Source organism: Poecilia reticulata, linkage group LG16 (genome assembly GCF_000633615.1).
Source record: "Poecilia reticulata strain Guanapo linkage group LG16, Guppy_female_1.0+MT, whole genome shotgun sequence".
Lineage (NCBI taxonomy): Eukaryota > Metazoa > Chordata > Actinopteri > Cyprinodontiformes > Poeciliidae > Poecilia > Poecilia reticulata.
In genome coordinates, this window is record NC_024346.1 from 33,134,260 (window position 1) to 33,151,355 (window position 17,096).

At 39.1% G+C, this 17,096-nt stretch overlaps 1 protein-coding gene across 2 annotated transcripts in view; it reads left to right on the forward strand.

Annotated features, from left to right (window-relative positions):
• nipal2 (NIPA like domain containing 2) overlaps positions 1-17,037 on the forward strand; it is a 29,799-nt gene extending 12,762 nt beyond the window's left edge. For both annotated transcript variants that reach the window (XM_008432882.2, XM_008432883.2), the window contains 8 exons: positions 6,965-7,024; positions 9,632-9,753; positions 13,073-13,169; positions 13,434-13,569; positions 13,739-13,827; positions 15,485-15,548; positions 15,632-15,729; positions 15,847-17,037. In XM_008432882.2, coding sequence (XP_008431104.1) covers positions 6,965-7,024; positions 9,632-9,753; positions 13,073-13,169; positions 13,434-13,569; positions 13,739-13,827; positions 15,485-15,548; positions 15,632-15,729; positions 15,847-15,950 — 770 coding nt within the window. In that variant the 3' untranslated portion in view covers positions 15,951-17,037. The remainder of the gene's footprint in view (positions 1-6,964; positions 7,025-9,631; positions 9,754-13,072; positions 13,170-13,433; positions 13,570-13,738; positions 13,828-15,484; positions 15,549-15,631; positions 15,730-15,846) is intronic.
• Positions 17,038-17,096: the final 59 nt, after the last annotated feature.

Below are 17,096 nucleotides of genomic sequence, written 5' to 3' on the forward strand. Positions count from 1 at the left end.
ATATATAATATAACTTTTTTTTTTTTCGCCATAGTTTCGTCATTAGATTAATGCAAACTTTAAATCCATAAGTTCCATGTTATGCCCAACACAGCTGTCTGGAAAACTCATTTCAAAAACTGAATATGTGGAAAATTTTCAATGGGTATGAATCATTTTGCAGAATACTGTAAAAATGTTCCCAGTTTCTGGATGTTGAAATTTCACCTGGGCTTTATTGTCTGATTTGTTCTAAAGCCTTAACCACATTAAACGCTCACTGCTGCTTTAATATTTCATACAATTAGTCGGAGCAATGCAGCAAAAACTTTAAATCACAGCAGGTTGCTCTGTAGCTGGATTGTAAGTGGTTCACCAACCTCTCGTCGCTTTTAAGATTAATTTGGACATTTACATTTTATCAGTGACCCAGGAAGCCCAATTACCACCAACTGTATAAATCCTAACATTCAGCCCCAAAATGATCTCTATTCTTCTATATATATACATATATATATTTTTTTTTCAGTTTGAATGAAACATGTCATGAACTGGGCCCAGATTCATTAGCCTGTCAAAACAGAAGCGGCCGGTCTTGCTGGCAGCTGCTTTAAAAGAGGGTTAAATATTGAACAGGTTCACTTCTCACCTGCTGCCACCCATCACTCACTGACCTGGAGGTGGCGGAGAGTCAATGATATTAACGACAGCTATTAACCCGGTGCCTTGAACGATTTTCCTCGTCTGGCGAGCGGATGAATGGTTTTTTTATAACGCGCTAAACAAAACCACAAATCTTGTTAAGAAGGCTGGAGCTCTTGTTCATTGTATTTTTGGTGTTCGATTTGCTCCGGCGAGCGGCCGCTTGAAAAATGTCGGCGTCACAATAAGTGGACTTAATCGCTGTGAACCACCGAGAGCAGCGAGCTGCTAATACAGAGTTTGTCAGTACGAAGCTGACCTTACTACAGCTTCTTTTCAATCTGTGTAAAAAACACAGGTTTTTAAATATTAGCAGAACATTCCACAGTTTGACACAGCTGTGTGTTTAAAGGGAGATGTCAAGCTAATTAATTTACCAGAGATAAAGAGGTGCAAGGAGAGGAAGCTGTCTGCAGCTGTGGCACGCTCTGATCTAATCGTAACTTCCACCTCACACATTTGAAAATGAACAAGAGCAGATGCACGCACACACACACACACGCCTCCACAACTTGTGCATACTTAAGGTGATGTGTACACTGTATTTCTAAGTTAAAACCAAAAATGATTTTGATTTTAACTCAGAAATTATAGTTCATCAAGTAGATTTAACAGCAAGCGACAAGTTGTCTAAACAGTTTTTTAGGTTCTGATAACTCCTTAGGCATGAATTGTGAGTAGTTATAACTTATTTCAGTCATTTAAACAAAATAAGTTCTCAATACAGAAGAAAACTGTCTTCATCTATTTGAATTTTATTCATTAATTGGAGAATTGTTTATTGAATTTTCCACTCACATTTTCAAGCTAAAATACCTCATTTTAAGTTGGAGGAACTTAAATTCTTGATTTACCTTGCATAAACAAAATATCTGAACTCATCACAATGAATTCTGCTCAGAAACATTTAGTTTGAACAGAGCTTAAAAAGGAGAAAAAGATTTCCCTCAACCATTTAAATCACCCAGCTGAAACAGAAATACATGTTTGGGGTGGTAATTCCACTTTTTTTCCCTTTCAGTTTTGTTTTAGTTCGACTTAAAAACCTCCATTTACTCAACTCTTAGAAATACAATAAAATGTATTTTAAGAAAAGGTAACATATGTCCAGCTGTACGTCCAGCTTTCACAAACGCACATTTAAGTTCAAAATGTAAAACTTGCTAGATTTATTTTACTCGAATGGTAGTAGATACTATTCATGACTAAATATGGCTCAAATGTTTTCCGGTGTAAAAACTCTCAGGTCTGACAGATTCTGCCGATCAGAGATGCTCCCTCTACTAACACATGCGTTCTCCCTCCCGTTGTGCTGTTATGCCTGTTTTCCTAGAGCTGCGTGGCGGCTCAGTGGGGGCTGGTGGGGGCGATACAGGCAGTGGGGGGCCTTTTGGTGAGTAAACAAGAGAAAACCGAGTAGCAGGTCCCGTTGGAGACAAAAAAGAAGCCGGATGAGTGGAAAAGCAGAAGAAGGTGATGGAAGAGGAAGAAGAATTAATGGAGTGGGACAGCAGGCGGAGGTTGGGTGTGTGCTGGGGTGGCTGACAAGCAGAAGTTGGGAAGGATTAGGGGAGCTGATGATGTCATCCTGCTGCCCATGCATGTCATGCCAGCACTGCGACGCTCCATGGAGAGCAATTACTGCTGTCCTGTCTGTGGAGCTCACTCTATTAGGAATGACAGCATCATCCAAAATTCAGCTGTCCGCCTCAGATACGAAGTCACTACATGTTAAAGAATGGGAAGACATGGTGGAAATGGCTGCAGAGCTGTACCACTGCTTAAAGTGGGATGTTGGCACTGTCTTATAACTGTAATAAGTAACTTTTATAAAACATATAATTTTTACATGAGACAGATAATCTGTGAAAAAAAAATCAGTCTCCCTCACCACCTCCATGAGCTGTTATTGCTGTTTGAAGAAATGCATTGCTCCTGGTCAAAAACAACCAGTTAGAGCCAGGAGGTCAATGGCTGTCAATCAAACTTTATTCATTTTAAAATCACAAATTTAAATGGATTTTGTTTGAATTTTGTTATAAAGACCAGCACAAAGTGACATAAATAAAAAAAAACAAGGCTTTTTCTTTTCTTTTTCTTTTTTTTACAAATCCAAATCTAAAAAGTGAGGCTTTCATAAGTTTTTGGACCTCCTTACTCTGATGCTCATAAAAAACATCCAGTCCAACTTGAGAAGTCGTACATTGATATCAGCCTAAATCTACCTAAAAAAAAAAATCAATCAGCTGATCTAAAATGCTGCTGCTTGCCATTGCACTAAAACCAGGGAGATGGAGCTTAGAGAATAATCTTTACTTATGTTAGTTTATAAATCACTTAATATATTTTTGCTCAACATCAAAAAAACATTGTATCAACCTTCCAGACCCCTCAGGTCTTCTGGTTCTAGTTACTCTGGTTCAGATTCTGGGGATGCAAACATGGAGAAGCATCTCAGTATCCCGGTTGTTTCTCTTTTTTTCTACTATATATTTTATATTTATTTACATTTATTCATTTATTTAAATGCACTACTTTTGAGAGTTTTTTACATCATGCTTTGTTTTTTATTCATCATATAAAGCACTTTGGACTGCCTTGTTCCTGAAGTATGTTATACAAATAAACTTGAATCCAATAAAGAAAAGCATGCACTAAGTTGCTTCTCTCCCCAGGATAAGAAAGTACACACATAATAAAGGTCAACAATTTTTCACATTTAGGCTTCTCTTGCAAATGACAGCCAGGCTTCAGTGACTCACCTCTTCATGTGTGATTCCTGGAGTGTAAAGATGTCAGACACAGTGTGTTTTCCCACTGGGAGCTTCCCCATTACGACACATCTGAGAGACCGTGTACTGATCTGACACACACACGCGTTCAGCATCGCTGTCACAACTGCATCCCCCAGAGGTTCCTGTGTTGCCATATTTCTCATGTTATCAAGCTGTGCAAATCTCACTTTTTTCATGAGTTGCCATGGTAACTTGGTAGATCCAGCTGGTCCCAGAGGCAAAAGGGACAGTCCTAAATGTGCATGTAAACACTCTCGGAGTGTGAAATATCGAACACCTCCCTGTTTCATCTGCATTTTAAGAAGAGTTGCTGTAAACTTAGTCTGAGTCAAAAGTCCTCGCATCTTTATGTGCATTTATTTCAATTGTGTCACAAGAAGATCTTAAGAAATTTATTGAGAAATTATCATGTATAATTAAGCTCATCTTATTTAAATTAACTGCTCTGTCTTGGACTTATGATTTCCTTAAATTTACTTTTATGATGGTATTCACAGATAAAACTCTTCATTAGTGTCATAAGTGGGGTTGTGTCTGTGTTTGCTGGCACACCATTTTCTGTGAGCCACACTGTGTGTCTGACATTGAGCTGTTTGTGTTATCTAGCAAATCTCCTTCTGGTGCTTGTTGAGCTCGTGTTCAAATGGCCCGTCTGTCTGGTTTTTGCTATTTTCAAGCAATTTTTCTGGGCTCTTCTGTCCGTGTGCCACCACCTGCTCTCCCTGGCATTATTGTGACATCTCCTGACACACAGAGCTGCTGTCGCTGACTCTGCTCCCAAACTCTAACCAAACCCAAACAAAATGTTACAGGGGCAGTGTTGTGTATTCTCCAGGAACATAGTGCCATTTTATAGCACAGTCAGAGTAACCATGTCACCTTCAGAAATGCAGTAGATATCAAATATGACTTGAAAGAAATTTGACTTTGATATTTTACGGTTTGAAATTGGGCCTCTGTCTCTTTAAAAACTCCTGCATTTTCTGAAACCCTTCAAAAAACCATTACAACATATTTCCTCTGTTAACCTTTAAACAACGTTTTTATTAGCAATGCACTGAGAAGTAGCTTGTGTAATGAGCTCAGATGATGCGCAGTTCCAACAGGTGTTTGCTAATTGCTCCTGGCTAGTTGGAGGAGCTGAATGGGAGAATTATAAGGGAGGGCTGCTCTGTGAGATGGAACCTTGGAAGCTACAGCTCTGAGGAGGAGCTTCATCCTCAAAGGTGGCGTTGGGTCCAGCCAGGCGTTTTGCACAGCTGAACGGTTTCCACAGGAGATCAAAGAGTTTCTCAAACATGCATGAAAGACTCAAATCAACACTCCAGTTATGTTTTTGATGAGATATTAACATTATAAAATGATGTAAAGCTCAAAAAAGTTGATTTTACATACTACTGCCCCATATAGCTTCTTATGATTGTCATCGGATAAAGTAAGTGATGATACCCCAGTGATCAGTCTTATACTTTATCATCTCAGGAGGCTTTATTCAACATTATACAATTAACCTTTTTTTTTCAGGTTTAATAGTGATTGCTTACAAACGGCGTTAGGTTTATACAGTGCTTACTGCCAACAATAAGTACCTTTTTACCCCATTTTCAGCTGCCTTAATTCGTCATACCATAAGGTGATGTGGATTTTGGCTCATATTGTTATGATGGCCTCACACATTGATGCAGATTTATTGGCTGTACATCCATGATGCAACTGCAGTGGACCGATTGTCGTGCTGGAATAATCCGCTTGACATGACTCGAGCCAGCTTTGTGACAGGGTCCCTTGTGCTGCTGAAAATAGCCATAGGAAGATGCAGTGTGCTCATATATGGGTGACCAGTCAGAAGCAATGCTTAGTTAGGCTGTGGTGTTGAGCAACAAGGCAGGACCTCAAAGTGGGCCAAGAAAATACCACCGCTACAAGGCGAGCTGGATCCATGTTTTGCTTTTTGTGTAAGTAATTCAACAGACAGACCTAATCCAGTGGCCACTGAGTTTGAACACTGTATGAAATATACTGTGATGTAAATGGGTTTAACAAATGATGTCTGTCAGGTGTTCAGAAAGGGCAAGCTCTTAGATCAGCTTATCATTTTGTAAAGAGCCCATGTTTTTTGTAACGCTGGGAGATGTAATGTATCCAGATTGCAGTTGAATGCAACATATTTTATTACACCATTAGTCTGTCATTTATTGATAAATGTATCGTAGTTAAGTTGATGCACAACACATCGTGCACTAACAGAAGCTTTTGCTTTGTGTGTCCATTTTGTCAGCGGTGTATGACTGTGTGTTCAGTTTGTCTCTTCTGGTAGCAAGTTGGGGAACCAGTGGGATTTACTCATTGTTTCAGCGTCAGCTGGTGCTAGCAACACAAGCATCTAATAATGTTTTTCTCTCTTAATTATGTGTTCCAACACTTTTTTGAAAATGGATGCTCTCTGTGTGTGTGCTTATGGCTCAAAAATGTTTTCACAACATTTTTAAAAGAATGACAGCAACATTGGATACAGGATTCAGGGCTGCTTGTTGACCTCCCACCTTTCTTGTCATAATTGCGTCTTCGGGGGGGCAATATTGTTGTATTTCCAGCTGGTAACAGAAAATCTTTAAAAAATGTTACATTTTCTGAGTTCCCAGCTAGATTTTCATCTCACTGTGTGACTGACACTTTAATGATTTCATTCAGGTTTCTGTAGTCTGTGTCCACATATGCAGCACACACACTCCAATTCTGCAAGTACAGAGATTCCCCCCCTGCCCTATACACTCCCCTGTATAAGAAATCTGCTAAATGTGTTCTGGTCATTAAGCATTAATGAATTTTGACCATGAGTGCGATGTAAACTGACCTCCCGCCTTGCTGCTGTCAGACATCTTTATGTCTTCTTGCTTGTTTTTGTGTCTCGGTCAGTTTGTCTGTCCATCTGTGTTTCTGCCTCTTTACTCAGCACTTCTACGTGTCTGCACGCACATCTGTCTGTATCGCTATTCGTCTCCGTGACAGCCAAACACTGCGAGCGCCGTTCGTCTCCCTCGGTTTGGTGCGTGTCCCGGGGAAACGGTAGCAAGACTAATCTGAGGCTTGGCTCATGTGAAGCTGATTGCTTTTCGCCGTCTCGCGTTTTGACAGTGATATTGATGAGTGGTTATAGAAAAAAATGCTGCATGAGATGTGACGGCGTATTTTGATGCTGGTGTTACGGCGTCCTAATGAGCTCCATTTGTCAGAGCAGACTGACACAGTTAGTCACTCTGGATCCATACAAGCATGTCAAGCACTGAAAGAAAAAGTGGCAGAAATGCCAGCATGCTATTCATTATGTACATGTGAAGTCAAGTAGTTTGTAGTGTGCGTGGTATATTGATGAAATGTACCCAAGTGACTAGCAAAGTTCTTAATGGTGACATTAACATACTTTTTAAATTGTATACAATGCAAGGAAAGTACATTTGACTGACTAAATTATTTTTTTTTTTTTTCAGCCAGTGCTGTTATATCTGTGGTTTTCCTCAAGGAGACGGTTCGAACTTCTGATGTAGTTGGTAAGCAAACACTGGAACTCCATACCAGGGTTATGATAGTTTTGGGTTTTTCATCACAGTAATTTTGTTGTGACTATTTGCCTAATTCGGTTAGTTTTAATTGGTCTTTAGAGTGTGCTTGCCAGTTTTTATTAGTTATTATTTGTCAAATATTTACCTTATTTTTTATTAGTTATAGTAGTATTTAGATTTTTCATACTCTGGTTATTTCAAAAAGGTTGCAGTACTGTGATTATGTAAATACCATTTGGGTAATGATTACTCAGCATATTTTCTAACTACCAGGAGGAGGATGGAGTGCCGTAATCTCCCGACGTAAACTGTTTGTTTGGGGGGAGAAAAATCTGGTTCATATCTGTTCAAAAGGCTAATGCAGATTTATAAACACAAAAATGATGGGTATTATATTTCATTATGTTCTCTTTAGTTTTATAAATTATAATATAGTTCCAGTTATACGTTTTTCCCCATTAATTATTGTTTTCTTGTCGTATATCAAAAGTGTTTTCTCAATTTCAGTTTGTGTAATTTTGTTAGTTTAATTTAACCTTGGCCCATATGTTTGAGGCCATGAATTCAATTTTTTAAATATTTGTGATGCTTTTGGAAGAAAATATTACAAAAATCTATTCTGGTACGTTTCCCATGCATATAGTTTTGCTTTAATATAAGCAAATACATAAACTGACCTGAATATGCAGACTAATTTTCTAGCACTCATGGTCTATGAAAATTATGTAAGCCTTTAAGAAATTTAACTTTGTGTGCAGTAGCCAATTTAAGATGAAGAACTCCATCTTAAAAATTAGATGGTGAAAACATCCGAGATGTAAAATCAAATACTTGTTTTTAGCAAAGTTGCCCGTGGCTCGTTGATTGTAATATTCTTACCATTTTTAACAATCCCTTCAAAAGAATAGAAGCTATTTAAATTTTCACTACTTCACATTTATTCTAGGGAAGCTCTAATTACTGTTTCCCTGAGGATTAAGTATGATGTTACACACAAGTGCATTTGTTTTGGCCCTCGGCAAACAGGCTTAACAAATTTCTTTATTTATCTTCCTACTTTGCAGAATTTTGAAGGGAAATAACAAATAGTCTCCATTACAATCAGCATTATTGACACTCTAAAGTGTTTGCTTGGGAAAGAACTTTTACTATCCAACCACTAAAAACATCAGCGTGTAAAGTTTACTAAACATTACTGGGACTTTAATCAGAGCTGTGCTTTGACTGGGACACGTGCAACATTGAGCTTTTCTGCAACAAAAACTCTGAGCTGGTTTGACCTCAAAAGGATGAATGTGTGAAAAAGCAACCATGCACACTGTGAAGTGTGGTGGAGGATCTGTGATGCTGTGGGCTTGTTTTTCATCAAAATGCCCTAGAAACCTTTTTGTGAACTTTTTTTAAAGGAATTTTTCAAATAAAAATCAGGTGAACTCGGCCGTAAAACTGAAACTGGGCCACCGGCAGGTCTTTCAGCAGGATAATGACTAAAACATAAAGCCAAATGAACACAGAATTAGTTCATTTTATCTAAGAATTAGTTCATTTTATCCAAGTGATTTTCCGTTCCAATACCTAAAGCCTGTAGAAAACCTTTGGATTGAGCTGAAGAGAAAAAAGCAAAAAAGAGGACTAGGGGGAAATGTTCAAAGAGGAATGTTCAAAGATCTCTCTTTCCTCTCTCTGTGTATGTCTCTGTGTGCTCTAACATTTTGACATGTTTTAAGAGAAAAGAAGTGCAGTCCCACTGGTAAAATGGGATTATACAAGTACTATAAGTATTAATACCAGGCATACCAATAACAGAGTGTTTTTGTTATATAAAAAAACCTCAGAAAATGAATTTACTCAAAGTAAAAGTAGATTTTTTTTTATTACTTGATATTTTTAGGCTTTTGACACATCTTTATTACAGATGAAAAATTTACATACTTTTAGAATATTTGCAAGATGTCTAATTATTTTTTCTTTCAATTGTTGACTAGATGTGCTTTGCTCAGATCAAATCACAACGTTTAGTATTCTACAACACTATTTTGAGCATGCTGATAAATGGCATGATTGTCATGGCTGTCACAATGACGGGCGTCACAGCTGCTGAACTGGAAATCCATATCAGCACCACACAGCTCTGTGTGTTGTTGCTTTCCCAAATGAAGCAGCATCAGTTTTTGTTTTTTGGGGGGTTTTTAGTCCTGTAATTGCTGCGTAGCATTCAACAATAATTTGGAGACATTTTCATAGTAAAAAACAAACAAACAAAACTTTATTTATAATGAGAGGTATTAACGGAGGCCGGCTTTGTTTTCAGTAATATGCTGTGTGCAAAGAGGTAAGCAAGCCAGAACAAATTCATTCAAAACACACAAACCAGGAATGTGCTTAGTGAGATTAGCTATATTGTTTCGTCCATAACTTTAACAAAAGAAGAATATGAATGCTAAAAAAGATGCTGTGTCTAATTTGATTCTGCAGCTGATGCACCAATCGGCCTTCTCAGGACGAAGACTGATTCTGCTAATTTTATGGAAACGGTTCCCTCTCTGTTCCCACACAAAGAACTTGACTGGTCTTTCCTGTCTCTTTCTCCCACAGGTGGCAGCCTGGCCATAACTGGAACGTACCTTCTGGTGACCTTTGCCCCCCACGCATCCACACACATCACAGCTCATCTGGTCCAGTACTACGCCATCAGCTGGCACTTCCTGCTTTACCTCGTATGTTACTGCAGCTACGTTTTCATTATAAATGCATGTAAAAATTTGTTGATATTCCACCAGTGTTGCAAAAACACAATTTTGTGTTTCCATTGAATAAGAAACACAATTACAGTCAGTTGTGTATAAGTTTGTCCGCAGGACATGCTCTTAAAACACATGCCGCGCCATCAGCCTACAACTACTTCCATCTTCTTCTTTGTGGTTTGTGCCAGTGGCAACAGCTTGTTGCTGATTATGACTTGTATGATGTAAAAAGGTGTTTCCATTGCAGTTTTGCAAAATATGCCAAGTCCGGTACAGCCAGAACCGGACTTGGCATAGCCAGGGTCAAGCCAGGGTTGGCGCTAGGATCAACGTTGCGCAAAAAAATTTTTTGTTTTTGTTTTGTTTTGTTTTGTTTTTTTTTAAATATGGGGTTTTTTGTTCGGGGATTTTTTATTGCCGTGTTTCTTTTAAGCAAATTTATTTTTGTAATTCCAATTTGCACAATGAAAGTGAAGGTCTTAGTTTTCTAGATGACACATTGACAAAGTTCTACTAATGGCTGAAAACAATTGGACAGCCTTCATTTGCGCTGTCAAACTGCAGGGCTTGTAACTTTCTGCATCCAGTTTTGAACTGTAAGCCATGCTGCACCATCAGGCGTAAGAAACTTTACTGCACCTGGAGAATAACCAACTTCAAAGATGAGCCTGACTCAACCCTCATTTCTGTTCAGCACCTGCTGTTTTTCTCACTGTTCCTGGATGTGTGACATTTGAAGAATTCATTCTTTAGTCTTACTCTTAGGCCTGTCACAATAACAAATTTTGCTGAGCGATTAATTGTCTCAAAATTATTGCGATAAACGATAATATTGTTTGAAGACCATTTTATGTCATTACCATTACCTAATGTAATGGTAATGACATAATAATGCAAGCACATCCCGACAGAAATAAATACACTTCATTTTTAAAAGAACACTTAACACTGGAACTGGTAAACAAAATAAACAACCAAAAAACAAAAATAAAATGGACTCTCAGTCTCCGATAACAAAAAAGATGCACTTGAATTAAAACTAAACAACATAAAACCAAAGTGGAAATAAAAACTACATCCAACCGAAAGAGTACAGGTTCTAAAGTCTGTATGCTATATTGCCCTTCAATAATCATTAGATTTAAATAGAGAAGATGGGCAAATCTGACTACCTGATGCAATAGTTCACTCCTCCTGATGCTAAGGAAATGAGGGGAGGTGGTCAGTTGAGAGCAGCGGAGTTGAGCCTTTTCATCCAGTACAGTGGTTCTTAACCTTTTTTGAGGTACCGAACCCCCCAGTTTCATATGCGCATTCACCATCCCTAGAGGCAGTAGCAACCCCGAAAAGATGCGACTAAGGAGCAGATTTAGACTAAAGAATTTGGTAAAAATGGTGAGTTTTGCTGAAGTAATTAAAGACACAAGTTCAAATCCATGCTGAGAGTGGAACTCCTTCAATCAGGGCTCCTCCGCAGCTCTGATTGGCTAAGCAATGTAACGTGATCCTCTGGAGCAAGTGATGGCAAAGCGGGGCGTCATCACGACTTTACACAAGTGTGTCTTTATCTCCACGGCAGAGGCTCCGCCGAACCCCTGGGGTTCGATCAAACCCAGGTTAAGAACCACTGATCCAGTGTCATCAATAGAAAGGGAAAAAGGCAGGAAGAAACGATAAAGCCAATAAATTAAAATGAGGTTGATAATTTTCATTCATTATGCGATTAGTTGATTAATTAATTTATTGTTTATCGCGACGGGCCTACTTATCCTCTGAGAGTATTGCTATTCCTCCATGTTCTAGCCTCGTCCCGTTTCACCTCAAGCAGCGAGGGCACAAACATAGCTGTTGCCATAGTGACATATCTGGAGGACACAGTTGAGTTGGAAAAACAAAAACTACTCGACTCTGAAAATGATAATGCTGGCTTGGGATGTGAACGCTTGACTTTGTCTAAAAACACTCCAGAGATGCTGTTCAAGGTGAGAGTTCACATCCTGCTGCTGTCCAACTGCGGCTGGCCTCCGGTGCTCTGCTGTCCGTTCTTAAAGTGGAACCACTATTTGGACAGTTTTCTTTTAGCTGTTGCAGAACCTGGAGACTTGCAGAATACAAATACTAGTTTTAATGTTTATTTTTATGTGGTAGACAAACCAAACTGAAGGCACCTGGTTTGTACTTAACATTTTCAGGTTAAGAAGATATAAACTTGCCATGGAAAATCTCATCCATCCATCCACTATCTAACACCCTTATCCCACGTGGATTCATAAGAGATGCTGTTTCTAGCGGTTGGAAAATCTCATCCTACAAAAAAAAAAAAAAAAAATTACAAAACGTCTGAGATGTACACATTTGTGCCATTCTGGATTTGTGGTCAAAGGGCCACAATAGGCATCTGGTTCTCAATTTGGACACCCCTGCTTTACAGCTAGAACAATTTTAAACCGTTATGATGACTTTATGATTGATTGCATTGAAGCTTCTGGATTTTAAAGTGGAGAAAACTGTAAGTACATTGAAGGCATATGGATATTTTTGCAGCTCACTGTGTGTGTGGTTTGACAGATTGCTCCTGTCATCACTGGTGTGCAAAACGGAACGCTCTTCCTCATTACAGGCAGTGAATTAGTTGTTTCTCATCAGCTGGCAGAGTGGGCGCCTCCAACCAGTGTGGGATTAATTGTAGCTGGTGATTAATCAGAGGAAATGAAATATCATTGCTGACTTTTGATCATTAGCAGAGGTTATCCCGTCTTCTGGTGTAGAAACACTGTTTGGTTGGTGTCCCTGTGTGTGTGTTTGTTTGTGTGCGTGCGTGTGTGTTTGTGTGTGTGTGCCATCGGTAATGACCCGGGTCTTTGGTAATTCATTTCCACATAGAATAATTAAATTCTGGAATGAGCTCTTTATTTAACGTACATACTATGGTACCAGGATGACATTGAGAGACATTTTAAAGGTCAGCCTGGCCTTTGTTCCCCTCCATGCAGCTGCTGTGCTCCTTCCTTACTGCACCTATTAAATCTGTGTTTAGTCGGGAGCGACTGAATGCCGCCGGACTCACAAGGACAGCTCCAAGCCCTTCTCATTAAACACAAGAAATTCATCTTTTTCTTCTTCTTTTTTTTGCCACACTCACTTATTTCAATTAAACTGTCGTTCTCTGACTGTGTGCCGCATTTCCTCCCAATGATAAGACGTCAAAGGAAAGTTTAATTTCAACTTTCTGTTTCTGAGCAAATCGGATGAGCATTATTAACTTGTGCGACCCTTCTTTCTCTCTCCACAGTTCATCGAGGTTGTCCTGTTCTGCATTCTGCTCTATCTGTACAAGAGGAGGGGTGTGAAGCACATTGTCATTGTGATGCTGCTGGTGGCCCTGCTCGGTACGAACACGTAGAAAGCGTCCAAACGAGGGCAGAGGTTATGGATTGAGCTATTTTAAGTAAGCAGAGAGGTTGCCTTGTTGCCAGGCTACCAAAAGCAGACCTCTGCTATCATTTCTAGTTAGAGATTAGTGGAAAACTATGTGGAAAAATATTAATTCACATTGGCAGAGATAATCGCCTCCGCAAGTCTTCTAACAAGAACCGGAAAATTTCTTGAACACAAGTCCAAGAAACTCTGCTTTTGACTTTGTGCCGTTGCAGCCTCCCTTACGGTCATCTCGGTCAAAGCCGTGTCAGGGATGATCACAGAGTCGATAACAAGCCAGCTGCAGCTCATCTACCCCATCTTCTACGTCATGCTCGTCGTCATGGTGGCCTCCTGCGCTTTCCAGATCAAGTTAGTCAAGGCTTACTTTCGCCAGGATCGGTGTAAATGCTTGTGTCCTTGCTTAAATCAGCCGTGTTCACAACAGGCTAAAACGCTTTTGTGGATTTCCAGCTGCAAAATGGACAAAATTATATCATTAGTTTATTACTACTTACAATGTTTGGTTTCTTCTCCTCAGATTTCTCAATCAGGCAATGAAAATGTTTGACGCCACAGAGGTGGTTCCCATCAACTTTGTGTTTTTCACTGCGAGCGCCATTGTTGCAGGTAGGCAAAAACACTCTTGATCTTTTATTGAAGGAAAAAAGTAAGGTGATCAAAGAGAATGTTGGAAAGGTGTGAAACCTCCCTGTTCACTGCATCGGTCGGCTTGTATTTGGTGGCATGGCCTCCTTGTTTTCAGGCTGCATGAAGCCACTTTGATCCATCTGCAACAAGAAAACTTCAATTCAGCTCAGCTCAAAAGTACTTCATTAATGCCGAAGGAAAAAAATAAACACATGGACAAAATTGTTGACAAAATCAAAAATGGTCACTGAAATAGCTTAAAGCTGACAAAAGCTCTGCTGCTGAAATCACCACCAGCAACTTGCATTTTCACAATAATTCAACCTGCTGATATGTGGCATGTAGATACAGGTATAACCAGAATAGGACATTAAAAATATTAGTCTAGATAATACTGGCTTTAATCTTATTTCTCTTCTGCTCTGACATTTCCGCTTATGTCCCGAGACATTTGAGGGTCTAAAACACGTATCAAACTCGAGGTCCGGGCCCCAAATCTGGCCCGCCCTTGCTTTTTGTGTGGCCCTCAGGACTCCTCCAGACACCAAATTACATCAAAAAATCCTTAGTTTTTTTTTACAATTCAGCGATTGTATTAATTTTTAAAAAATCTACAGATGCCCACAATTTTTTTGTGCTAATGCATAACTTTGACTTTATTGCAAATTTTCAGCAAAAATTATCAAAAATATTGGGTTTAAGTGACTAATTCCCACCCATATGTGTATTTTAGATGTTGCAAAATAGTATAAATATTGCAAAATTTTTTGCAAATATTTCTAAATTAGCACCACAAAATCTATGATCCATGAAATAAAATCACAAAAACAATTGTGAAATTCTTTAGAGACTGATCAATGTGAAAAGTCGTTCAGTATGATTTCATTTCAAGAAATACTTATCAAATGCAGAGATGGCTATTTATGAATATTTCTAGAAGTTTGTCAATTGTTTTTATCAATACATTCTGCCTCAGCCGGCCCCTCGAGAACATTCATGATCCTGGTGTGACCCAAAATGACTTTAATGCCCCTGGTCTAAAGTGTTCCAACGATCCAAATGTAATCAGTAAGAAACACCAGCCTGACATTGTTTTCCAGCGTTTTCCTCCATCTTCACTCGGTGACAGGTCTGTCACAAGTTGGACCTGGAAGAGCCTCAGGATGTGCAGTTTGGAGTTACCCTCACCTTCTACAGCTTTTTGTCTAACCATCTCTGTGTCTGCCCACACACACACACACACACACACGATTGACTCCACGGAACAACAAATTGCTTCTTTATTTTCTTTCAGCAGAGGAAGAACATCCGTGGGCGGATTTTGCTTTTCAGATTAGTTTAGTTGCACAAGGAAGAAAATGAATGTTTAGCGTTTATTTTTTTTTTAACCTAATTGCGGCAGCAGTTAATTTGAACTGAAGAAATGTTTCTGCCTGCCTTTTGGCAACTTAAGCAGATTCAGAATAAAATTTTCGCTTTTTTTCTGGGTGATCAGCATAGTAATTATGAGTTATGACTGCTACCAATCTGTAGAAGCACATTGGTTAATAATAGTTATCTTCCCATCATATGCTCATATTTGTTGTAGCTTTATGTCTGAGCACTTGAGATAACTTTAGTTTTTTTTATGTTGCAGGGATAATATTTTACCAGGAATTTGAAGACTTGGCTTTGTTGAATATTTTTATGTTCTTATTTGGGTAAGTGTTTTGCAAACCCCTCATTGTGTTTTCTTGTGCTACGATAGCCGCAGGCGTTAATCCTCCCTGAATCTGTCTTTTAGCTGTCTTCTGTCCTTCATCGGAGTTTTCCTGATAGCCAGAAACAGACCAAAGATAAAGCAACAAGATCGCACTTTTATTCCAATGGATAAGATTCCTGGTAAGTTTTGCTCTCAGATCAGTTTAAAAAGACAATGTGATATCCAACAGGCCAGTGAGACAGAATGAGTTTAGCAGCAGCGTCTCACCTAATGAGCCGTGTCGTCCATGTTCACAGGGAGAAGGAACACAGACAAAGTGCAGCCCGAGGCAAAGACCCAAACATACGGATCACTGGCAGCCAAACTCATGTGCAACAGAGCCGGCCAAACAGACGACTGATAGGAAGCCTCTCCGTCTGTCAGGACTGCTGCTTTACTCAGTTTGGGAGTGAGCTCAGATTTTACAGGGTTCAACAAAAACAGCACAAATCTAGAAAAGAAATGTTGCTCTGTATAATTGTCACCGCTGTCTGGAATATCCTGATGAGGAAAGATGATTCGGAAATTAAACTCTTCATGATGACTAAAACGTCAGACTATCTTATTGGCTGCAATAAGATCAAAAAAGAATATAGACAGATTTTTGCAGACCTTATGTCTCAATAGTCTATGAATCAAAATAAGTGCACTACTGCCCTCTAATGGTAGGAAGAAAACACCTGATTGCACTTGTTATTCTTTAATGATCAAATGTAAATTCACCTAATTTAAAAATGGAAAGTAAATTCTAGAGTAGTGTCTTCTTTTTCTTGTGTAATGTAAAGACTTTGTTTAAAAGCACCAACCTCTTTTCTAACTTACCTTAGAAGCACCAGCCTGAAGCTTCACCGCCCATCTTCACCTCGGGTAAACCTCAGACTGCACGCCTGGCTGAGCCGCTGCCAAACTGTAGCGTTGCCAAGCAACAAAACTCTTATCTGCCACCTACACATTATGGGATATGTGGGAAACCACAGTTCATGGCAGGGTTGCTATAACAAGGCGCAAAGTTTAAGTATCTGTAGTTTAATGCAGTTGCAGAGCCTTACAGGAGTTCTGTCAGGTTACAGCCACACACTTTGTTTTATTGATGTTTTCTGTTTGATCGACACATTTTTTTTTTTCCGCTTTAGAGAGTAATTGCTCTACTGAGCCACTTTTGAGCACAATCAGTCTTTTTGGGGCAGATCTCAACCATGTTTGCACATCTGCAGACCAGACATTTCGCACAGTATTGTTTAGGCATCGGCTCAAACTCTAATAGGATAGATTCTGCAAGCATCAACTCTTTGATATTTTTAATATTGTGCTGGACTTTAATTAGGCCATTCTCCACAATGAGAATGTTTGGGGTTGTTCTCCTCAAAGGTGAACCTCCTACACAGTATGGATAGTATGTTAAAAGTAGTTTGCAGCGGTTATCATTCTTGGAGTGCAATTTAAAAAAATGTTAAAAAAAAAAAAAAAAACTTCAGTTTTAAGTTTCTTCTGACCAGATCACCTTCTG